Genomic DNA, 26,576 nt, shown 5'->3' on the forward strand with positions numbered 1-26,576 from the left:
TAGTTCACAGAAAAATGAAAATGGCTCACAAAAATTCTTCTGGATGAAAATGTCAATTTTTATTGGCTGCATAATGGGTTTATAACTTTCGACATCGGGTATGTGAGTAAAACACTGTAGACGTATAACTTGGTAATCTAAATCCAATCTAAAATGTTGTCAAATTTGTTAGTACCAGCTGTTCTTAATAGCTTAGAACCAAAAATCGGTCATGGTCCCGTTCCTGGTGGGTCCTCACATGACAAGTAGTGTTTTTTACTCACCCTGAATTTCAGGTATAAGAGACTGCATGGACTTAGTTTGCATCCTTACATGGAAAGAGTATTGGGTTCCAGCAGAGAGAGATTAACTCTACTCAAACCGGATCAGAGACGCCAAAGAAAAAGCCAAAGAACCTCGGGTCTAAACAATAGCCCACAAAATCCATTTAGGTTTGCAGCAAAAAAAAAAAAAAAAGAATACAAAAAATAAAAAGTCTGGAAAAACGTAAGCCCCCAGTGAGAAATGGACTGAAAGCCAGTGTTTTATAAAAAATGATTCAGATGGTGTTATTGATGAGAACAGATTGAGAGACTGGTGATTATTCAATACTGGCTTCTATTGTTTGTAGCCAAGGCCGATTTCTTGTTCTCTTTCTCTACACCAAATCTCCCTCTGTCTATAAATGATACTTGACTATAATTAATTATTCTGTTGACATCCCTTCTTCAGTATTTCTTATTTAATATTTATTATCCATTTGGCAGACACGTGTAATTATATAACTGCTGTTCCCTCTTTTGTCCACACACACGCACAGACAAAATCCACACACACCTGCACGCGTACACACACAAACACACCTACAAACACAATAACACCAACACACACACGTGTACACACAAGCACGCACACACAACCCTGCACACACACACACCTGCACATTTTTTGGAAGAAACAAAGTAAAAAAGATGAGTTTGTTTAGTACAATAGACTTAACAGACACACATTTTATTTGGGCAATTTCCTTTCACCCTGCAATTTACGGAGCCCCATCCTGCACTTGAGCCCTGTCATCCACAACTTTCTGAGTCACCACTCCGCACTGCTGCACACACACACTGCACCTCCTTCTCCACCAGTCATTTAGAGAGTTATTTAGCGTTTCAGTAAATCATGGTCGGCTTGGGTCAGTGTTTAGGTGAACGGCTTTGTTCTTGAGTGTAGACAACCATCCACTTTATAATTCTCTGAAAATTCAACTTCAAATTGCTGCTATTTTCTATACAAAGGACTCTTCAACTACAGCAGAACTAAAGTGAAAGTTAGTTTCCTGGTCTAGGGCCAAGGCTCATTAAAACACTCATTATGTGCCCTTGAATTAGGACCGTGGCCTAGTTTTACATCCCGACCCATAGTTTGAGAAACATCACTCCACAACATGCCTCGCAAGGCACAGTGCAAAAGAATCTATCTATCTATCTATCTATCTATCTATCTATCTATCTATCTATCTATCTATCTATCTATCTGAGCCATGTACTTTTAGTCTGGAATGAAACATTTACCTCAAGGGTTCTTCAACTTTTCCAGCCTCGGCCCCAATCATCCAGACTCATTAAAAAATATTGCCACTCATGTCTTGTTGGTACCCACCAGGAAAGGGACACACAGCCCATTTTGAGTCCTGACCCACAGTTTTAACAAACCAGGCAGGAGAGAGATAGATATTGATCTGATAAGCGGGGTTATGTTTGATATTTTCAGCGGAGGAAAAAAAGGGGGTCTGGGGAAATTTGGGGACAGTCTGTGAGCCAATCGCTGGAACCACCTCAATCTGCAAACTTTCACATTCTGTATTGATTTGGCAGCCACAGACCTGAAGCAGAGAGCGAGGGAGAAAAATATTCTAGTTTTTATGATTACTGACAAATACTGTATCTTCAGGTCAAGAGAGAGAGAGAGAGAGAGAGAGAGAGAGAGAGAGAGAGATGAGTGCATTCTATTCTAATGTTGACAATTAATGACAAATCACATATTTTATCACCTGGATACAGAGTCAGACATGAGGACCATTTATCATCTCCACTTGAAGCATCATCTGTTTTGTTGAATGGGATTTATTAAATAAGTTGATTTGATTTGGGGAAATTTGGGGACAGCCCACAAGTCAACCGCTGGAGCAAATTTAATTTGTGAAGTTTCACAAAGTTTATTGATTTGGGTGCCACAAGCGCGGAGAGGTTTTCAGGCTATTTAATTATTAGTTTTGACAGCTATTGACAAATAAATGAAGCTAAAATCATCCAAAAAAGCACTCCATCTGACTTCTATGTTAGAGCAGGAAGAGTTTAGTTTTAAATTTACATTTAGGTGTGTATCATTGATGCTTTTATCCAGAGTGACTCACACTATAAAGAGCAGGGAGGAGTTCAGTGTGCTGCTCAAGAACACTGACAGGAAAGGTAGCTGGTGAAAGAAAGACACACATTAGCTGTTCTGGGGATCAAACAGATTAGAGATGATTAGAGAGACCATCTTTCAACAAGATAGTCTCTCTAACCACTAAGCTATGCTGTCATTTTGGTAATGGTTTCAGCAAAGATGTGGGACAGATCTGTACTTACCTCAACAAGTGCTAAAGTGAAACACTGAATAGAGTTGAATTATTGCCATACGCTGTGTGCAAAATATTAGGCCTGCTTTCCTGTCAGGTAGGTTGCTTAAAAACAAATTTCTGAGCAGGAGGCTGAGACTGTATTTCAATCGGAGGGCCTGGGTTCAAGTATCACAGCAAGTATTCACTGTAGTGTCCTTGAGTATGGCAATGAATGCTGCCTGACCTCTGACCTCCCTGTGTGCAGGGGCAAGTGAAAAAAGAATATCTCCTGAAAAAGACCAATAAGGTATCCCCCTTTTATTTACTGCAATGTTTCTGAGGGAGTAGCTGCAGCGGAATGGATGGTAACATACATTTGCTCACTCTCGTCTGGGAGCTTTCCAGTGCAACAGCAGTCTTGGCCAGTGAGCATTTGAGGGTTCAGTGCCTTGTTCAAGAGTATTTTGGCATCGTCACTGAGGGAGGGAAGAATGTTCCCCACTGACTTCCACTGACGCAGATGTTCCCAATCGGGCTGGGGACTGAAACTGGCAACCTTCCACACAAGCTGGCTTACCTAACCTCCTAGCTACCGCCACCGCAATATTGCATTGTGCCACGTTTTCCCACAATGTTCCAACTAGCTTAAGCCCTAAAAATCCCTCTTTCTTACCCAGCCTGCCCTTGTCACATTGTTTGAGGATGAGAGTTGACTAAAATGTTCCAATTTGTTCTTCGCTAAATGTTGCCTTTGTGCCGTGTGCGTGACTGTACTTCTTCTTGTACTAATTAAATTGCTCTTTGTCTGAACTGCAAAGACTGTAGCTTTTTCTTCTTCCTGCAAGGGCATTGCACTGCTAATTTATCCATTTGTTGAGAAGTTCCAAACACAAAGAACTACACATAAGTGTAGTTTGGGTGTTAGAAAACGACACCTATAACAGTCAGGAGCAGGCTGGTATGGTTGAACACCCTATCTTGGTTTGTATGGTGTTTGATATTAATGCACATTGTTTTAAAGCTTTATGGTTTTTCTGTTTTATAAGATAATCCACAGTTTATCAGGAAAACTGGGAGAGACAGAGAGGGAGGGCTAGACTGCAACCCACAAGAACAAGAGTGCATGGTGTGTTCCCACTGAGCCATGTTGAGGCATGATGCAGCAAAATGCTAAAATACCTCCAGAGATCAAATTGTCTGCCAGTGCAGCTGCTCCATCAGTCTGTGGAGTGATGCAGATTGACCTTGTTGCAGTGGGTGAATGGTTCGATTGCCAGATTGTCTTCTGTTTCCAGACAACGTATTGCTCAGTAATTGTTGAAACTATAATTTCACAGTTTAACTCCTCTCTACCAGGCTTTAGCTGCCAATCAATACACACAGAGTATACAAAATATTAGGAGTAGTTGCTTTTTCCATGAGATAGTCTGAGCAGGTGAATCCAGGTGAAAGCTATGGTAACTTATTGATTTCATTCATGAGAGAGAGATGTAGATGAAGGGGAGGAGACGGGAGACGGGGGAAAAGCGAAGAAAAAACGAGCACAATTTAGCTTCAAGTCCTTATCCTCAAAGAATGTGACAGGAGCAAAGTGCATTACTTTGAGGACTACAGCTAGATTCTTATTTGTTTCTTTTAAGATGTATCACACTTAAACTCTCTGCTCTGTGTGTGTGTGTGTTTACCTGCAATTGTTGAAATTGTTCCTATTTTGAAATACAGACGGTATAATTTCCTTTCCTTTTGTCAAAAATGGAGCACCTTGCACTGAAGCACCCTCTCATTACCTCCTTCTCTCCGTCTGCTCTCTCTCGCCTTCTTTCAGTGTCCCTTTCTGTGTCTTTCCTCCTTGCCTCTGCTTTTCTTCCCTCACACTCACACTATCCATTTTCCTCTCTCAGACTCCCTCTCTGACATTTGCCGATGTAAAACCATAATTCACTGTATATTCCTGAAACTGAAAATGGCGCTCCGGAGAATGGCAAATAGATGAAGGGGAAAGAGAAGCGAAGGAGAGTTAAGGTGGGATAAAGGCCGTCTAATAATGAAAATGAAAGCTCTCTAAGCCCAATGACCCATCAAGCCTCATCACCAGGTAGACAGAGGGGGGGAAAAGACTGACAGGGAGGCAGAGACACAGAGAGACACCCTATACCTTCTATGAAGTTCAGGTCCGTTGTCCATGGCTTCCACAGTCAAAGCATAGCTCCGCCCCACAGTGAGGTTAACCCCTGTTGCCACGGTAATGACCCCAGTGCTGTGAAGACAAAGCTCATTTCAAATAAACAATTACAGGAGAAACTACCAATCATCTTGACCTCATTTACATCAAGGTATCGCAGTTAATTTGACAATGATATGCCGATGTTTACAAATGCTACACATAGCAACATTTAATACTAACAATGAGTACAGTAACAATACCACTAGTTCTATTAATAACACTGTAGACGGCAACTTCTACATCTCTGTTTCATTAAAGCATTTTCATGTCATATTGCAAGTCGACCCATATGCCCACTGGCTCATCAATACCCAGAATGAGGACAGCGGCACTGAACTGTTTCAAACTGAGGAATCCCTGGAATTAATTAACACCAAAATAAAACTTTAATATGACATAATGACTGGCATATTTACTTGGTGTGGATAAGGAAGTGTCCCTGGTCGCCTGCTAAAATCCGATAGGTGACCTGACCATTGGGACCCGCATCTTTGTCTACTGCTGACAGCTGGGTAGAGATATACACACACACACACACACACAAAAGTGCGCACACACACACACGCACACAAAATAAAGCAAACACATTCACACACACAGAAAAACAGACAATTGCACATGAGCATGGGCACACCGTAAAAAGGCGTAATCCGTTAATAAATGAAGTCGCTAATACTAGATGTTTTCCAAACTGTATGATCAATATTCAATATGTGTGTGTACCTGCAACACAGTTTCCCCAGGCCTCATATCAGTATACAGGTTGACATTATAGGAGATGTTAGCGAACGTCGGCGTGTTGTCGTTGGCATCCAACACCGTTATCGCCACGGTAACCGGAATGCTCTGCTGCACGCCATCCGATGCTACCACCTGGAGAGAGAGAGAGAGAGAGAAATAGAACAATATACAATCAATGTATAGGTTTCTGTAGCCACTGCTACCGTTGACGTATTTTGAAATAAAATAATTTATAAAGGGGCTAGTCTGCTAGCTGGAGCAGACTGTAGAGCTGGCCATGGGACATCATTTACGTCACTCTAAAGATAATAAGATAAACTGTAGTAGCGATTCCCATAGCAGTAGTGAAATTTAGAAGCTAGTACTGCTGACAAAACTCCTGCCTGTAGTGTCACAGAAAGGTCACTTTAGGTCATCAGTGGTAAATTGCATGCATTAATCCTTGCATCCAGAGCGCTTGTGCTTTTACTTATTCGCTTTGACTTATTTGCTCTTATTCGTTGCTGTCATTATTGATTGCAACCAGTGCTTTGGCAATGTACACTGAAATGTATTTATGCCATTAGAGCTTACAGAGGTTTTATTCAAGCACAGTGGAAGCAGAACAGAAAGAGATTAACAGTGACTGTGAAGTGAATTCAATAGCTACAGGCAAACTGTGGTAACCACAGTGCAGTGGAGACATTTTGACCCGTCTCTCTCCTGCCTCCGAGCTAGCAGAATATACAAGCACACATATACAATACTATAGTTGAGGGATATTCCAGTCTCTGCTCAAATTTGTAAAGCTGGCATTTCTGATTTATTAGACAATATCTTCTGGTAATTAATAAGTCTTTTTGTTTTTCCCCCAGGTCGAAAATAACCCAAATTAATTTTGTTTGTCCTACAGAGGGATCAGTTCTTGCAGTCTGGTGACAGGAGACAGCAAAATATGTAAAAGTTGACATGGCTAACATAGATACAAAAACTGGCAATCTCAAAAACCCTGTCCCACTGAGCCACCAGGACACCATGATCACTTTCCTCTGTTCACTTCATCATCTGTCTTAGCTCTCTACACTAGAGCAAAAAACTAATAACACATAATATGAGGAGGGACAACTCAGAAAAAAGTGTCCTTTTGTGTAGAAAATGTTTCACTAAGCCAAGCCACTGACAATGTATTGTGAATCATGAAAAATACATGGGAAACCTAACTTTTACAAGGTTGCTGCATGATGCTGGGCACATAAAATGTATACCTGAGGTGGGCGAATTGTCTGCTCAACTTCTCTCAACTACTACTACTATGTTTCTTTGTGTCTATTGGGGTGAGAGAGTTTTGTGTCATTTTTTTTAATCTCACCCCCACGTTCTGTGAACTCATATCTCTCACCTGTTTCCCCTAAGTTTAATTTCTCCTGCACAGCTCTCATGACGATTGTTGTCCTCCTCTGCCTTTAAATCAATGCTTCAAACCCACTGCATTTCTATTTTTTACTTGAATATTGTTTTAGGTATATAGATAAAATTATATGTATACCCACACACAAAGAAAGCACACAAACATTTGTGTCCACGACTGTTATTACGACTGTTTCTCAGATTCAGAGAAAAGGATTTTTGGAGACGGTTTCTACAGTATACTGTCAATATAAGGTAACTGCTCACTAAAATATAATCACCTTCCATGTCTCATATCACTCTCTGCAATCTCTTCAAATGTTATTTTCTTCAGCGGGGCTTTCACCATTATTACTGCACTATTCTTCTCTGTCTTTCAAATAATCAATACTTTTGTATTTTTAGCTTTCTTATTGCTTTATGTATAGGCTACAAATATTTATTGTTTGCAACATGCAAAAAGACACACCCATTTCTCAGTTCCTGGAAAGCTGCAATGTGTCTTCACACCAGTGCTGACATGAGGTGAAACTCAGACACAAACCTAATAGGCGGGCTGACTGAGACGGGTTAACTACCGACTCAAGTTTAAAATGAAATGAAAAATAATTTTATCTTCCTTATCTTATACTGTAATTCTGTCTCTAATCTCCCTTTCTCTCTCTAATTTCACAAGCTCTCAACACGATTACTGTTACCCTCTGTCCTTCAGTCAGCACACCAAACTTCTCACTTTTATGCTTTTAACTTCCATACTGCTTTATGTAAACACAAAAGAAAGTGTGGGTGGAAATGGCCCCACGGGCAAGCCGCCTAGTTTAAGTCTGGCTTATGACTTTGGTGCATGTTGTCCCTTCTCTCCTCCTGTCACTCCATTATGTCTAATAAAGCACATACACTATGAAATCAATCTTAAAAATGGGTTTATACAACCACATTGCCCAGCCACACAAGTACACACCAACATTTGCGACAAAAGCTCCTTTTTTAACTCTAAAAAGATCAGTATCGGTTTCACCTGTGTGTCCAGTATTTAGTGAGCTAGTTTGTACTGTTCACTTTACATACAAGCATTCATGTTGGTGCTAAAGCATGAGTTTGCACCGTAATAAATATCACACAAATATATATAAATAAATATCACACAAATATAACACACAAGAGGCGAAACTGATACCAATCTTCTCCACAGGCGTTTTTGCCAAGATGATGATGGACTTCTTTAAATTATGATCATCCTCCATGTCTCATACCTCTCTCTCTCTCTCTCTCTCTCTCGTCTTCTCGAAGTTTCATTTCTCCTACAGGGCTTTCACGATGATTACTGTTCTCCTCTGCCTTTCAATCAATACACCAAACCTTCTGCGTTTTCCATTTTAACTTCCATAAAGCTGCGTGCACACACAAGCACACGCCAGCTCGTACAAAGCCACACACACACACACACACACACACACACACACATGTACACACACACACACACACACACACACACAAACCCTGCCAGTCTGTGAACCAGGCTGAAGTGGACAGATAACAGAGAGCTGTACTAAGTAACAATGGTGGTTTGCTCTGCTAGACAAACACTACTGCTGTACCTCTTATGGTGAGGCACAGGAAGATATACTTTCTGCTTTGGCAATGGCTAGGATCTCTGTGTCATACCAACAAAGCAGCTACTGAATTGGATTGCGTTGAATTGAGATAGAGAATGGGAGAGGGAGAATGATAGACAGGCAGGGGGGGACAGAGAGAGAAAGAAACAGAACAAAAGACACAGGGAAAGGAAGGGAAAGTAGAAGGGAGAAAGACAGAACAACAGAGATTAAGACAGAACAAGAGACACTGGTGAAGAGAGAGAGAGACGCAGACGGGGAGAGCGACCACTGTAACAAGTCTTGTTTTCTATAGCCATTGCTCCGTTGAGCCAATGGGAGCTAAGTATTCAAAACTAGCCAATCATGGGCATCCTGGTGGCTCAGCTGGCCCCTCTCTCTTGCAATCTGTCCTGTTGCTCTCAACTTTGAACCGAAAAATAATGCCCCCCCCCAAAAAAAACCCCACAAAAAACCCACAAAAGCCCTGCTAGAAGTCATGTTGAGCAAATTAACAGGACCCATTTTTACAATATCTACAAATAAATTCCTATTCAGACAGTACAGGCAATAAATTGTGCTGGCAGATGAAAATAATATTGTGCACCATTGAGAAAGATGTTTACGTATAATTTAAAGAACAGTATACAATGACATAGGTCCTCTTCTCTGCTCATCTGCTTTGTCATTTCTCTCCTCTCTTCTTCTATTCTCTTTTATTCTCTCGTCCTCTGCTTTCTCTTCCCCCTCCACCTACTCTCTTCCATCCCTTGTTTCTCTGTTCCCTCCTACTCTTCTCTCCACTTTCAACCGCCCTCTCCTCCACTTTCTCTCCCCCCACCTTTTTCTCCCCCTCTCCTCTTAAGATGTTATTGCAGGTTAAATGTGAAATCCATGTTTAAAACAAGTCTTATTTGAATTCATGGGGTTACGGGTGTCTGTGCCTCCAATTCCTCCACTCTTTCCCTCTCTCCTCTCCAATCCTCTCATTTCAAAACGGTCTCCTATCCTCCCTCTCCCCTCCTTTTATCCTCTCTACCCCTTCTCCTTGTGTCCTCTTGTCTATTTATCCACCCTCTCGCCTCCTATTCTCCCCTCCTCTCCTGTCCTGTTTTCACCTCTCCTCTCCTCTGGTGGATGATAGTCTATATTTAAGACCGCTGTTATTGTTTCATCAGGGGCCTCAGGGCTGAAGTGAGTTTCTCAGATGCATTCAGACACTAACATGGACTCTCTGTCTCTCTCTCTCTCTCTCTCTCTCTCTCTCTCTCACACACACACACACACACACACACACACATACACAAACGCCAAGGCTCTACAGTACCGTGAATGTGTATGAGTCTTGTGTCTCTCTGTCCAGTGGCTGAAGCAGGGTGAGATATCTTCTGATTCCAGCACCAGACACGGTGAAGATGGTGGAGTAGCTGTCCAGTGAGAACTGGAGCTGAGGATCCCTGGTCTGTTAGAGAGAGAGCAGAGAGGTTAGAGCCACAGAGGAGACACTACATCTGGGAGTTTTTTGTTTTGTTTTGTTTTTTAACCTGCTATACCCAGGGAAGATACTGCTGAACACACTTGCTCTTTTCCAGCAATGTCCCGCCTCATGTTCATACGTCTTGTATTGTTGGCCACTGCACAGCAATTGGGGATTAAAGGAATACACTTTGTTTTTGGGAGATTGGCCCGCTGGCCAACTTACCCATTAAGTGATGAGAACAGAGACACCAAAATCATCCATGTGTCCCCGGTACATGGCTTGCTTTAGTGCTCCATTCTAACATTTTAGCAAACACTACAGTATGTTGAGTGACAGGAGGCTACTAGCATTATCCAAAGTAAAAACACTGACCTCTTAATAATCAAATGTCATTAGTGATTTTTATCACATGGCCTGTAAAAATGAAATGCCATTAACTCAATATAACGGATGTAATCATTTTTGGATGTAGTTATTTTTGGAACTGTTTCAGGTGAGGAATCACTTCTCCAATAATGTATCCACTGCACAGTGATTTCTAGCTGTACACAGTCTCACACTGCATTCATTTCCTATGGAAAGCTCAAAACAGTACAATACTTTTGTATATTTCATGTAAATCTTACCAAATCTCCTACACAAACTTGCCAGACTTAACCACATATTATTTCCTTAAACATTTAGCTTTACAGCTGCTACAAGTTCTCATTTTTAATTTCACAATGAGACATCCAGCATTTGAAAAGTGTGACACCTACAAAACTATGACAAAATAATTATCAGCAGTATCAACATAAGTCACTATTGATTATTATTAGGCTACCTTTTCTACAACAGAATATAGTTATAGGCTATCTTGAGCTGTTTACTTACACAATAGCGAAAATGTATATATAGAGCTTTTCTATAGAGGTTATAAAGGGTTCCGCCTCACAAATACAGAAATGCATGGATGCAAACCAACAGAGAGCATAGAAGTGCTTAGAAAGGAGAGGATGAATGACTGAGAATCAAAAATCTCCTCCAAGGTTTTCCTGACATAAAAACTCTCCTCTGAGGGTGTATTTTGTGTGTGTGTGTGTGTGTGTGTGTGTGTGTTATGCACAGTGATGGAGAGGCAATCCTCATCCAAGTTCTCCTCTGATATTACCCACACAAACAGTCACCTCCTCTGTGTGTGTGTGTGTGTGTGTGTGTGTGTGTGTGTGTGTGTGTGTGTGCGTGCGCGCGCGTGTGTCAGCTCTCATTCCAGATAAGGCTGGCTCAGCAGGGTGGGGGGCTGATAATATTGTCGATGTAGCCAGAGTGGATATTGAGTCATAAATAAGCACAGACACACACAGACATATACATACACTGTTTAGTACACACAGACAGACACACACACACACACACACACACACACACACACACACACACACAGACAAACACACTCACAGTCTGTACCCACACATATACACACACACATAAATAAAAGTGATGGACGGCACATAAAAGCAATTAGGACTAATCATCATTGTTGGTACTTAATGCTGGAGGAAAGACCAGGGTTAGCAATATTTAAAATGACTCAACATATATCAACTGCCAAACACACACACACACACACACACACACAGACTCACAGACAGACAGACACACACACACACACACACACACACACACACACACACACACACACACACACACACACACACACACACACAGACACACAGACACACAAAGTAAGCCCATTCCCTGCTGTGAATGTAGAAAGCAATGAACCAAAGCTTGTTTTTGTAAAAAATGCCTATGGTACGTCTTAAACAAGCCAAGCTCTTGGGATTGGGCGATAACAATGTTGCAGCACTGTAAATTCTTACATTATCACCAAGAGGCAATTTAAGGGGGAAATAGTTTTACTATCCAGATTCACAGGCAAATTAGATAGTGCACTTCAAACACTGCAAGCAAGGCATGAGGCAGAAATTCAGCAGAACAAAAAGGAGGGAGAACGGAAATGGAATCAACGCCTTCAACAGGCCAATCTTTCATTTCTGTATGTGTTCCCTGTTTAAACACTGTCGCCACACTGCTAGCTTTGTTTACATTGTGATTTAATGGGTTAGCGACATTTTCCCTCATCATTATTAAGGATATGCGGACAATATGAGACATTTGAAAATCAGTTTTATGTATATTTTGGGGTGGGAAAAGGTTTGTTTACATTTGTTTGAACTTGAGTAAAAGAGACCTACATTTTCAATTAGGATGGAAGACTAGAAGACAAGCTCTTCAACAATAAATGTCAGTACCAGTGCTGGGCTCATTACTCAAAAAAGAAACCCAATTACTCAATACTCAGGTAAACTGTTACACTACTCGTTACAGGTACAAGTAATAGTATTACTCACATTACTAAGTAACATGTTACCACTGGACACTGGTCAATACACCTCAAAATTTAGATTAAATAAATTAATTTTAGTGTTAAAGCCACAATCGTTAATTTCAATATTTACAACAGCCACTGACTGAAGCCTTAGTGAGCTCAGCAGAAAGAGGGAAAGACAGACTCCACTGCACTCAGCTGATACCTACAGGCGTCTGGTTGGCTGCCAGCTATAAAGGGAGCAGATACAACAAGTCATATCAGTGGGTCCTCAGTGTGAAGAAGATGGAGGTTTTCAGCTAGTTAGTAAAATCACACATACATAAAATGTGTCATATGAGTGAGCGCTTGTGATGAGCACTTGTGATTTTGCATGTGCACACCCCTTATGCGTGTGTGTGCATGCAAGCATCTGTATATATTTGTGTCTGTGTGTACGTGTCAGTATCGGTGTTTACCTCTCTTAGTCGATTAGTTAGCTACTGTAAATGGGCGTTTGGGTGTTAGTCAACTGAGGCTTGTTTAGTTAAGTGTTGCTAGTAGGCTTGAATGCCTTTTCATATCGTATAGTAAGTTATTTCCTGAAACATCACAGGCACAGCTCACCAGAACACCACTCTTTCATAAAGGCAATTTGTATAAATGCATTTATTTCCAGGGGGGCAAAAAGTAATCAACCTCCCAAAATTAATAGATTTCAATATAAAGTACCTTCCAAAAGGAATTTTTGCATTGTTCTCATGCTATTTGATTCATCACAGCATGACAATTAATCAACTTAGAACGTCTCTAGTCAGTGACGACCCCGATGTGTGTGTGTGTAAGTATGCAAGCTTCTACCTGTTTGTACATGTGTATTGTCCTCACCTCCTCCACATCGTTATCCAGAGCTATGATGGCCAGCGGAGCAACCAGGCTGGCATTGGTCGCTACGGTGGCTCCTACAGGCGACGCCTCACTGACGTAGCCATGGTAACCGGTCTCCAGGAAGTAGGGTGCCTGGTTGTTCTCATCCAGAACTTCAATTTGGAGGTTGGAGAACGCTGGGAGGGGGTGGCCGTTGTCCTGCTCTGCCTAAAGAGAAGGAAAGAGGCTGCTGATATATTCTGACTGTGATGGTTGAGTTTGTGCGCTCCACCGGCTACTGCCCATGCTGCTGAGAGGCTGTGTTCTAAAACACATTCTCAAACTCAATTTGGCTGGTAAACAGTGGAATTCGCTGGTGAATTTTGGAATCTACCAGCTCAGTGGGCAAAAAAACGTCTCCCGCACCTTGTTGCCATTTTTGCCGCAGCCCTACCAGGAAATTTTGTGCACAGACAGATTTAAAGATCCCATATTCTGCACTTTCCAGTGTTTTATTTGATGTCTTAAAAGCTGTTTGTGTGGTGTCATGTACGAAAAACACTCTCAATCCATTTTTATTTTCCAGCATCGCTCCGAGCCTTACCAACAACAGGCTATTTCTGTTGCTGTGTCTTTTAGGCTCATTAATATTAACGACCACTCTGTTCTGATTGGTTAATTGGCTGATTGGTGAGACACCACAGACACTGCAGCTACACTCTTTTTAAGTTGCAGCCCTACTTTATGACTTAGGCTCATAGGATGGGGGTATTTTAACATACAAATTGTGTAGTGCAGCTTTAAGCATAAACTTAGCCTCCAAGTCAAAGTACTGTGAGGGAAGTGCGAGGATATTTCTGACTTGAGGGTTTCCACCCCACTTTCGCCTCTGTGTGACCGGCACGATTTCATTTTCCTTCAACAAACATCGAATAAGTTTATTGAAGTCTGCCAATCTACTGCACCTGACCATCTACCTTTTCTGCCTCACTGCCTGTGTGTGTGTGTGTGTGTGTGTGTGTCTATCTCTCTGTTTGTCTGTCTGTATACCTGCCTGTCTGTTTACTTTTCTGTGTGACTGCAGCCCTTTTCTGTCAGTCATTGTATTCTGTGTCTGTCTATCTGTTTGCTCTCCGTACCTGTCTGTCCGTCTGTCTGAATTTCCAAATCTCTCTCTCTCTCTCCCTTCATCCATTCATGTGAGATTCCAACAGGTTTACTACCCTCCAGTGATTTGGGTTCATGACTAAAACTAATGCAGTACCTTATCATAAACAAAATGTACTGGATTTAAACACACACACACACATTCACACACACTCTCTCTCTCTCTCTCTCTCTCTCTCTCTCACACACACACACAGACAAAGTAAAAAAAAAAAAAAAGACATCACATAGAGAAATATTCCATTTCCAACACATTTTCAGCGGAGCAGAACTTGATGCATGCTCGGCGGTGTAATTCTATTACCAGCCTAGGCACTAATCGAGACAAAAACGCCCCCACACAGCACACCACTACGCCAATGCTTTACAATTACTGCCATTTAAAATGCTCAGGGTAGACTGCATTTAATTGGCAGAAACGGGAATGCACCAGAAAAGAAAATAAACCGTGTGCAGGAACATTCTGTCTTTATTTAAAGTTCAGGCTTTGTTGAGCAACAGTTTGAGGAATATTTTGGGGTTTGGGCTTCAGCCAATAAAAATGTAAAAATGCACTGCACAGTGAGGCGGATGGTAAGGCGATAACGTGGCACAGTTCAGCGTGCTGCAGAGAAGGTTAGGCGGGTTCCTGTGCTGTTCCTATAAGAAAGCAGGCACACATGGGATGCGGTTAATGTGCGACTCCGTTCTTCCTCACCTTAATCACCAGGTCGAATCTGTGGAAGAGTTCTCTATCGATGGGCTTTAGCAGCAGAAGCTCGGCTGTGGTTCTGTTCAAGCTGAAATACTCTGCATAGGACGCTGGTTTGCCTGGGGAAGGGCAGGCAAAAACACACAAGCAGTAAGGACAGAGCAAGGAGAAAATATGGAAAATTGAGCCAGTGATGGGATAGAGAAAGAGAGACGACAATAATTGGTTTTAGAATCAATATATGTTTGTCTAGTGTGTGTGTGTGTGAGTGTGTGTGTGTGTGTGTGTGTGAGAGAGAGAGAGCCAGAGAGAACAGAAGCATGGCTAATGCTCCCAGGTTTCTCATCTCAGCTCTCCACAGGTGGGGATGTTACCCTTCACACACACACACACACATACACACACACACACACACATATATATATATATAACCTGGAGGAACTATGGTGCTCTGGAATACTGCATTGCACAATGGGGAAATCAAGTGCTGGCGAGAGGAGCAGCAACACAGGCGCATGTGCACAATAACATTTCTCAAGTGTGCATTTCTGTGCGTGCTTGTGTGTGTGTGTGTGTGTGTGTGTTCCATCTTTATAGCTAGCACTGATTTGATTGGCTCCCACAGAGGGATGCTACATTCCAAGGCAGCATGGTTCCTCCTGTTTTTGTGTGTATGTGTGTGTGTGTGTGTGTGTGTGTGTTCCTTTCTTCTCCTCAAGACACGTCCACGTGTCCAAGAATGTATGTCCACGTGTGTCAGGGTCAGGGAACAGAGTACATGCATCATTCTTCCAAATATAAACTAGAGACAGTCACCAGACACAAAAGCGGAGACATTTTTGTCAACATTTTTTGCTGCATTTGCGACATCATAACTGTCAGTTCTTTAAAATAATTTTGTCAGTTTGTTTTCTCCAAAGCGAGCACAAAAACAGAAAGCATGTTCTTTTTTTCTGTTACCAGTGTTTCTCATAGGAATTAAAAAATTCAGCTACGCTTAAGCTGTCTGATGAAGGCGATTAGAGCCAAAACACATTGCCTTTTAATTAAAGCTTTGTCATCTGTTCATCAAGGTCAGTTGATTTTTTAATTACTTTGGTTTCATTACTTTTCGATTCATGGACATCCCTGAGATTGTTGTTGGCCCTAGTCACGCCATAGACAGTTTTTTTGGACTTTTTACTGTCATTTTACTACAACAAACAACAATCAAAATGCTGAGATCAGACCCAAAGTCTCAACTCTGGTCCAGTTGTAACTTTTCTTTGCTCTTGAAGCCGCGCATTGTCCTGAAAACAAATCCTTTCCGAATAGGGCTATAAACAGGAAAACGTGGAAAATTATATTTTATGGTACAGTTGAATGCCACATATGCCTCCAGTGATGACGTGGAGTCCCAAAATATATTTACAAAAACTCAGGTGATGTTCTGACTCTCTGGTGTGTCCAAGCTTCACATGCACACCTTTGAGCTGCCCAGTACAACCACAGTCTTCTACTGGCTGGAGGAGGCAATTCACTATTCCCACACACATTTTCCCAGCCAGTGCAGGGATTCGAGCCAGCAACCTTCCCAGTCACAAGCGTCCCTCTCTGTTGTGGAACTAACCTAGAATCAAGGTCAGTGGAGAACAACATCCCACCAACACCTAAGCCCTACAAGGTTAGGGTCAAGGCTTAGCCCCACTAAATAATCTGGTTTCTGTTTTGTGGCTCTGATTTGAGGGATTTTGGGTTGCAAAAATATCTTGTTGAACAGGTACAATGCTGCATCACACACACACAACAATCACATGAAACTTTCTGCTGTATCTAGCTATGCCTCCAGGTAGAAAATGATAGCCTGAAATCGGTGTGACAGAAAATATTCTGTGTAGTTGGAGGACCAAAGCCAAAATCTCCACAATGGCAACCAGCCGTTTCTTTTGCATACTGTTCAACATTCGTCTTACACACTTTGATCAGACAAGGCTTGTCTGATCAAAGAAGTGGATACTAAAGACAGTAAACAATCAGGGTTAAGTCAATGATGATGATTGATGCTTATAGAAAAAGAGGGGGCCCATCCCTTATGTTTTCTGAGTATTAAATAATAGTTTAATGAAAACAGCACATTAAAAATCCTGGGATATCAAAAGAAGGCTGCATGCTTCTGTCCCAACCAATCGGAACACAGTATAATTTAAACCTACCAATGAGGATGGAGTATAGAATCCCTGGCCTGTCAGAGGGAGGCTGTATGTTTCTGTCTTGGTCCACGGCCTGGATGGGTGGGGTCACATTGACTGGATTCACCTTCAGCTGGACACACAGCAATGTATCATAAATTAGAAAACATTACAATGCTACAATGGAACAGAATAAAAACTAGGCCTGGGCAATAAATCAGTATTTCTGTATTCAGTATTTCAATAGAATCATATTGTAATGAAATAATGACACTGAGTTATCGTGATGTGCAATTCTGTTGCCTAAGTGCCTGATTAAAATCTCTCACAAAATGAGAAACAAATTAGGGAATATTTGAAAATTAGAGCGTTATCGTACTATAAACATAAATTTGATTAGTTCATGTGATTTAGCAGATATCGTTATATATTGCTATCAAAACAACGTATTGTTATTGTGATATTAATTTTGTCCATATCACCAAACCCTCATAGAAACACAGTAAAAGAGTAAAACAGTTTAGCATATATCTGAACAAAGTAAAACAACAAATATAATGGATTACTTTACAACAAAACATAAATCGAACAGTATAGAAGACATTACATCTTGGCAAAGAACTTTCACCACACAATAGAATACATCAGAAGAGAAAGACAGAGAGAAACACAGGAATACAGAGGAAAACCGTACATTATGGTATGACTTTTCTCTCTGTGTGTTGGCATTTTGCAAGTGTGGAAGATGGTAAAGGTGGAATTTAATTTCCCTCTAAGTAGCTTCAGCGGAAGGAAAAACAGCTTCACCTGTACTGCATTCATTAAACGCTGTGCTTGTTAGCAAAGCAAATCGAGTTCAATTGGAGAATGCTAATTAGGACAGACTCTAATGTTGGTTCAAAACACACTTTGGTAGAACATCTAACTTTAAACCACATGTAAAGAGAGCATACACACACACACACACACACACACACACACACACACACACACACAATGCATTAAAGAGGCTTGGAAACAAATTAAATTATTTCACACTAGTGGCATACATTTAGGAAAATATTAATTTAAGACTCGATGTAGAATCTTATTGCAGTGTGTGTATATTTATGTATTCATGTATCTTCATATATGTACTGTATATTTGTATGTGTCTGTATATATGTGTATGTGTGTGTGTGTGTGTGTGTGTGTGTGTGTGTGTGAGTGTGAAGCCTAGCAGTGAAATGGCTAGGCTATAATGTTGACTTATCACAGTGCAATATGCTGAGGTCTGGGTAATATGAAGCTGCCGATGGGAGAAAGCATTACTATGTCTGTAGGATACAAACACTTTATCACTGAAGCTGTCGTACACAACCATGCACACACACACACACACACACACACACACCAATGTCAAGCTGAGCATGCAAGCAAGCGTACGCACATATTCGAAAACGTGCACTAATGCACATTTGCACGTGCACGCACGCACGATAGCTCGCTCATACACCCACCATGATAAAAACCTTTACCACCCCACCTGTCATGTACAGCAGTTAAAATCTACTAGCCATCATAGAGCCGTATCTCCTGTTGCCTATCGCTGAGAGAGAGAGGAGGAGGAGGAGGAGGAGGAGAGGCAGAAAGGCAGAAAAAGAGATATGGAGAGTGATGAAGTGAAGTGAAACAGGGTGTAAATATGTGAAAGAGAGGAGAATGTGCCAGAAGTTGAGGGGAAAGAGGGAGCAGAGAAAGATGTAGAAAAGAAATCTGAAATGTGAGAGAGGTGTCCGGGGAAAAATATGAAGACTGAGGTGATGGAAATACTACTACTAATAATAATAATGATAATAAACTTTATGTACATCATATTTTTCCAGTTATTAAGCGCTTTACAAAGGATTCAAAGAATATAAAACATAAAATCAACAGCAAAAGCAATGAAAACAAGGTAAGAAATATAAAAGCAAAGGCAAGAGTCATAATGCATAATTCCTAGCGACAGAGCAACAGTGGAATAAGGAAGAGAGAGAGAAAGAGAAATAAAGAAAGAAGGAAGAAACAAGGAAACAAAGATAGGAAGAAACAAAGAAGAAAACAAGGCAAAAGAAAACAGAAAAAGGACGAGAAAAAGAAAGAAGAACGAACAAGGCTCTGTAAATTGGGAGACATAAAAGTGGATAAAGAGAGTATGTGAGAGAAGCAGCTGAGAGAGAGAGAGAGAGAGAGAGAGAGAGAGAGAGAGAGAGTCGGGGGGAAAAGCCTGCAAGTGTAAATGAACCGTATAGCAGTTGAAAAATAGGATGAAGGGAGGTGGATTGAAAGAGCAGAGGAGAGATGAAAACTGACCCTGTGGTCAAACATTCATGTCTTATGCAATGTTTGCATTTCATTCTTATTTTGGGGGGGGGATGCTTTTATCCGCAGCACCTTGCAGTACCACATGTGCATACATATTTAGCACGGGTGGTCCGAGTGGAAATCACAACCCCAACTCCGGCAGTGTTAGTGCCTTGCTTCAACCATTGAGCTACACTGGACCGCATGTCATGACGTTCTTCCTGGTGCAACAGAGACACAGCACTCCCCGATCACATAAAAAAATTAAATGGTAGCCGTTACCACAATGCGGTGCACTGCGGTACCGCAAAGTTGTACTAAAAACAAATACACACAATATAGTGCTGTATTCTTTGGTGGTTTTGATAGCTTTTGTGTATCTTTACAGAGCTTGCAGCCAATCAAGTGGCAGTCTGACGAAATGCCAACCTAGGCAACTGGCCGGGATTTGGGAGGGATTGTTTACTGTGGTGTTCAATAATCTAAACTTTTGTTTTTCCCCACAGCTATGAAGTTTTGAGCAGCAGAAGCAGCGATGTTTTTGAAGTAGATGTGTGAACATGGCCTGACAGCATAAATGACCAGCATCTTGGTGTGTGCGTGTGTGTGTCAGAGAGAGAGAGAGAGAGAGAGAGTAGTTATGTTGGCTCTAAGGCTCTGAGGTTGTCACATCTCATCAGTCTGATTAGGACTCAAACTATTATAGTGCCTTGACTTTCTCCTCTCTCCTCTCTTCTTCTCCACATCTCTCCTCACTTTACCTCTCCAACCTTCTCTCAACCCAGCAGCAGCTCCTTTGCTCTCCTTTCCACTCCTCTCACATGTCCACTTCTCTCTTCTCCTCACCTCTCCAATCTCCTTTAATCTATCTATCTATCCATGTATCTATCTATCTATCCACCAATCCTATCTCACCTCATGTCCTCTTTCCTCTGGCATCCAGAGCAACACATTTCCACTTCTCTCCTCACCTCTCCAATCTCCTTTAATCTATCTATCATCCATCTATCTATCTATCTATCTATCTATCTATCTATCCGCCCACCCTATCTCGTCTCCTGTCCTCCTCTTTCCTCTGGCATCCTCTTCCCTCTATAGTTTGGGGAGAGCAAACAGGAACCCCGAGCATAATCAGTTTTGAGTATATTGGGGTGCGTTCAAGCAGAACGTATCAGAGCTCTCATGTTGGATGCCTTCAAAGTCGAGTCTTAATCAATCAAACAGCGCCCCTGAGAGACAGCTGTTTGGAGTAGATGGGGGTGCGTTCAGGCGGACCTAATGCGAGAGGTCACGCTGTTGGCATAAACACGCTTTTATTTAAACGACCTTAAATAACCAGTTTAGCTGAAGTCTAACAGCTAAATTATCTGCAGTTTTTGGCCTATAATGATGTTGACCATGTGACCTTTTGCACATTCAGCTGCCTCCGATGAATTAAAGTGTTAATATGTGAGATTATGTTTTTTGGTTGTTTTTTTTGCAGATATCTTTGGCGCCAAGCAGTTGCGGTGGGGTTTTGGCATTGCATGTTTTTTTTTTCACACGTCGTTTTCCTTTTTTCTCATCCCTCCTGTTGATGAAGTTTGAGTTTCTGCTCGTTGTCTGTTCAGCCATGGCGGCTGTTGCCACTCATGCTAACTACCCAGCTCTTCTATTTACTTCTTCTATTTATTCCAGACAAACCGTTGTTGCTGCTGCCAGAAACTTCAAACTCATCACTTTCGGTGTTTAGAACAGCATGTAAAAGCTTTTTGGCTATAGGCTGAAAAACTTTTATGTTATATCACTCACCTCCCTCTCTCTTCCCCTTTCTCCCTGTCTGTAAACCTTGTATATGTCACCCTCTCTCTGTTTGAATCCCTCTCTCTCTCTCTCTTTACTTCTTGCTCTCTCTTCCTTACCTCTCTCACTAGAGGATTATAGGGCTGATTTACACTAGATTTGCCCATCCCAACAATCAGAAAGGAAATCCCAATCGGAGGATTTGACAGGACCAGTTCTTGCCCCAGATTATCTGGTTGTGTGAGCGGTTTACAGATTCATCATTAACCAACCCGATGGAGACTGATCTGAGCCATCCCAATAATATCAAACATGTTTTCTATTTAAAACCTGACATCTGCACAGGTCCTGACAAGTCCCGTAGAGAGTGGGGATCACAGATTCATTCTGAGAGTAGAGAACAGCAATAACTAATGACAGCTGAGTCGACAGTGAGGTGAGGCAGAGCGACCAGCGTCTGGCTGTCTGCCTTCATTGTTTTGATTGGTGTCACGTTGTAAATTCCTGTCAGGTAAGAGATCCTGACGTCAGTGACGTGTCAGGAGTCAGCAGGATAATCACAGCTATAGCATGTGTGTGTGTGGGATATCCCATCCCTGTCTAGTGTGAGCATATTTAGGACTGAGAGACAAATATGTGAAATCCATCATTATGCGTTTAATGCAATGCATTTTCAAAGTCGATGAGGATTTTTAAACTCTTCTAGTCGCCAGTGTAAGTTTTCTGTCTGCTTGCTTCTCTCCATCCCATTCTGTCTCTTTATCCCTCTTTGACCCCCCCCCCCACCCCTTCCACACACACACACACACACACACACACACACACTCTCCACCTCCCACTATCTCACCATCGTAAACCCTGTCCTTGTCTGTGTATACTTGCTCCTTTTCAAAACCACAAAGTGTAAAGTTGATTTACTCCTGTTGTTCCTCACTGTTTCTCTCTTGGCTGGGAGTAAAGAGTGTGTGTGTGTGTGTGTGGGTGTGTGTGTGTGTGTGGAGAGTCCCCTTACTGTGTCTCTTGGCTGGGAGTAGAGTGGCTGGGAGTTGAGTGACTGTGTGTGTGTGTGTGTTTGTGTGTGTGTGTGCGTGTGTGTGCGTGTGTGTGTGTGTGTGCGCGTGTGTGCGTGCACCTGAGTTGTGAATTTCTGTGTATGGAAAAGAGTGCATACAATAATCAGTGTGTGAGTGTACAAAGGTTTGTGCATATGTAACAGTGTGTGAGAATGTGAGCATGTACGTGTGTGTGTGTGTGTGTGTGTGTGTGTGTGTGTGTGTATGTGTGTGTGTGTGTGTGTGTGTGCATGTGTGTGTAGCAAAGACCTCAATATAAACAAAGAGATAAAGCAGTAACAGCAGGCAATGTCCAGTTAGGCATGACTGCTCCGCTGACTCCCACTGACACTGTCATGGGTGTGTGTGTGTGTGTGGGTGTGTGTGTGTGTCTGTGTGTGTGTGTGTGGGTGTGGGTGTGTGGGGATGTGTGGTAAAGCATGAATGCACCGCTAGCTTGTCACCATCAAGGGGGTCTGTGTGTGTGTGTGTGTGTGTGTGTGTGTGTGTGGTAAGGCATGGATGCTCTGCTGACTTGTCAGAGTTGAGGATTTCGCCCACAGCAACTTTGTCTCGTTTACAAAGTGATATTGTAAGTCACTCTGGATAACAGCATCAGCTAAATGTCTGAGATACAAATGTAAAACGATACATAGCTGTGTAAGCAGAAATATCTAGCAGCGTTGCAGACACATAGCATTTATTTATTTATTTATTTTTTTTACATTTTTAAACTAACCTTAAACAGAGTCTCTCATTCTGGGACGCAGGCTCATTAAAACATACTAGTACTCTTCTCAGTTACAGAGCCAGCAAAAAGATTTCTGTGACCCATTTTTAAGAGCATGGTTTGAGCAACATTGCTGTACATAATTGTGTGTGTGTGGCCCACTAGCACATCGGCCCCAAGCCCATCGTAGGCGACTAGCATTATCTCAAAAGTAAGAAAATGAGAACTTGTAGCAAGCTAATGGCAAGTAATCTTAAATGATATGCGGCTAAGTCTGACAGTTTTGTGTAGGAGTTTGGTAAAATTTACACAAAATTTGATACAAAAATAGCTTTGAACTCCAAGCGACTACTTTCTCGGTTTTTATAGGAAGTGAAGGTGGTGGGTGATGGGAGACTGTGTACAGCTAAAAATCACTGCGCAGCGGATGAATACGTTGTTGCTCACCTGAAATAGTTCCTAAAATAAACCTGGTTACATCTGCTATATTGAGTTAATGATATTTTATTTTTGAAATTCATGAATCTACAGGCCATACAATAAAAACATCAAACAACTTTTCATTATTAAAAAGGTCAGTCTTCTCACTTTGGATAATGGTAGTCACCTACTATCACTCAACACAGTGTATGTTAAAGAGTTAGCATGGAGCACCAAAGCAAACAATCTTCCTTGGTCACATGGATGGCTTTGGTGTCTCTGTTCTCATCACGTAACGGATAAGTTGAGCAACAGGCCAATCTCCCAAAAACTATTCCTTTACCTTAACCCTAAAATCAAATCTTAGCCCTAAACTAGCCCTTTAAAAGAAGTGAGGACGGGCCAAAACAACCTCACATGTCCTCATCAAAAGTCTGAAACTCATAACAATTACAGAAATACACAAACACACACTACAATTATCAAAGGAAAGCAATGAGCAGTAACATATCGCCTACACCATACACACACAAACACGTGATATATATATAAATGTATACAAACACACACACACACTTACCGGATCTGTAAGCTCCAGTATGTTCGCCCTGTACGTAATGGGACGGCAGTCACGGGTATTTCCCACTAGCGTACATGGTAGGAACATGGGACCCAAGTCATCACCATCCAATACATCCACAGTTAGAGTGGTGGTGGCTGTGCGGCGCTCGCTGGGGTACGGGGCTCGGTCCTAAAGAGAGAGAGGAGGGGGGGTGGTTAGGTTTTTGGTTAGGTTAGGATTTGGTTTTTTTTGTTTTCATGTTGGCATTGATTGAATTGAAAGTGAATGGAACCAAGTCCTAATGAAGACATTCAGACAATCTAAATTTAAATTAAGTCACAGGAACCTGTTAAAAACACCTTCACTGGATGGTGGGTACGTTTTTAACCATTTTCATGTCTATTTATACTGCATCAAGAGCAGCTAAACAGATTTCTAATGCAGTCAAAAAGTGTTACAAGTACTAGTACTACACAGCTCCTCACCAACTACTTGGGCATGAGGAAAAGAAAATGTCCTTTGTCCTTCTACCAAGTATATTGCTTTTTTATGTGTTTTTGTTATTCACATTGTTATTCAGCAGCTAATATAGAGAGTAAGTGGAGATTAAGTGGAAACTCTTAATAGCTTATTCTTTTGAGTCGTCAGTACACCTGCAATGTTTTAAACCTTTGCCTCAGTAATGCATTTCAATGGAAATGTTTGTGTTGCGTACAGTGTTCAAAGTTAAAAAAGCTATTCAAAAACTCCACAGGAAACGGTGCACCTGCTAGGCTTTCAATTTTTACTGAGAAAAAAAAAACAAAATCAAAATTAAATTCTACTCAGTAATACATTTCAGTGAAAATGTTACTGTTGTGTAAAGCGCTCAGGCTATTCAAAAAAAATCCACAGGAAGCTTTTATCACATTGATATACACATCATGAAAAATCAATACGCTTACAGGCTTTGGAGTTTTTATTCAGAAGAACAAAGAGCTTAAACTGGCTCAATTGTGTTACAATAAAGCCTTCATAAAATATCTATAAAGGAGTAAATTGTTAACGACATACTTATGGCAGATGTGTGTTTGACCATCCTCTTATCAATGTACAATATCAACTATTGACAGATTTAAAATGCCAGTCTTAGTCATAAAACATTTAAAGTGCCACCATTAAAAACTGTTATTTCTGCTTAGACATGGGTGTGTGCTTCCTAAGAAATACAAATTTACTCATTTGACTGGAGAGATTGTTTCATCCATGATGAGAGTTTTTTTTTTCTGAGCTGCTGCCTACCTGTTGATCTGCTGTTGTTATCTGGCAGCCAATTACGATAGCAGCTGCTCAGCAAATTCACAGGAAACACAACAGGCCCATTCATCTGAATAGTCAATACACCTGCTGTGTTTTCAGTTTTTACTTCAGGATAATTAAGAGATAAACAGAAAATGTTGGGTTTTTTTTGTAAAGCTCTCAGAACAAAATAGCCAATGCAGGCAACTCTAACTGTACAGCTGAATAATCAATACAGTTGTCACCCATTCACCTTCAGCTCAGGAAGAAATGCCACTAAAGCTCTTGCTTTTGTGTGAAGCTCTTAGAAAAAACATGGCGGCAACCGATTCACAAGAAAGTCTTAAAGGATAAAGGATTTTTTTTTTGTGCCAATCGTCTAGGTTGACCTCTCCTTTAGATTCTTCCTGGTTTGTCTGCACACAGTCAGCATAGTTGGAGATACCAGGACTCATTTTCTGAACCTCCTTGAGAAGAAATCATTTGCTGATTGAAAAAAGGAGTGATGTCCGTCTGCACAACAAACTGAATTACAAAAGTTTATTGTACCACAGCAGCAAGCTAAGAAACGAATGCGTCTCAGCACAAAGCCTTCATCAGCGTGTGTGATGAAGTCTTAGTGCTGAAACACGTTCACAGGAGTCTGCACCCTGAAGGCAACAAGAAGAGTTTGGAGGTGAGCGAGCTATTTCTTTATTCTTTATTCTAAGAAACCATTTGCTGAAATTATTGTACAATATGAAAAAACTTCTGCAGAATTGAAAATTACCCGAGCTAGTAGATGATCCATCACAGTGAGGATGATGCCTTTATTTGGTTTTGTCAGAGTTTCTGTTCTATCGTTATTTAATTGTGCCCAAGTTGAGTGTTTTCATATCAACGTGTGTGTTCCATTGTGCTGTGCTTACTGTCAATAGCCCGACACCCACAGGGAGAAATGGAAGTCACACATTAAGAAGAAATAATCTCTCAAAAACATGTTGCCTTACAACTTTATTCTCACATCCATGTCTTCTTATTTGGGGTCTTTGTTAGCCGCGACAACAGTTAATTTCAAGCTAAATTTGACACTGTAAAGTTTGTATTTTAAAAACACTGAAAAAGGAGTAAATATAAAAAAATCTAATTATATGCAGCATGTGTTGCAAAATGATTGGGGGAAATGTAAACTAGACATAGA

General features: G+C 41.3%; 1 protein-coding gene across 1 annotated transcript in view; it reads right to left on the reverse strand.

Moving 5' to 3' along the window:
- LOC139910028 (protocadherin-15-like) overlaps positions 1–26,576 on the reverse strand; it is a 141,370-nt gene that overhangs the window by 85,655 nt on the left and 29,139 nt on the right. The window contains exons 8-15 of the mRNA XM_071897215.2: positions 24,137–24,307; positions 17,272–17,380; positions 15,086–15,198; positions 13,243–13,449; positions 9,852–9,986; positions 5,526–5,675; positions 5,219–5,310; positions 4,734–4,835 (exon numbers count right to left, since the gene is read on the reverse strand). Coding sequence (XP_071753316.2) covers positions 4,734–4,835; positions 5,219–5,310; positions 5,526–5,675; positions 9,852–9,986; positions 13,243–13,449; positions 15,086–15,198; positions 17,272–17,380; positions 24,137–24,307 — 1,079 coding nt within the window. The remainder of the gene's footprint in view (positions 1–4,733; positions 4,836–5,218; positions 5,311–5,525; positions 5,676–9,851; positions 9,987–13,242; positions 13,450–15,085; positions 15,199–17,271; positions 17,381–24,136; positions 24,308–26,576) is intronic.

The sequence above is a fragment of the Centroberyx gerrardi genome, chromosome 20 (genome assembly GCF_048128805.1).
Source record: "Centroberyx gerrardi isolate f3 chromosome 20, fCenGer3.hap1.cur.20231027, whole genome shotgun sequence".
Classification (NCBI taxonomy): Eukaryota; Metazoa; Chordata; class Actinopteri; order Beryciformes; family Berycidae; genus Centroberyx; species Centroberyx gerrardi.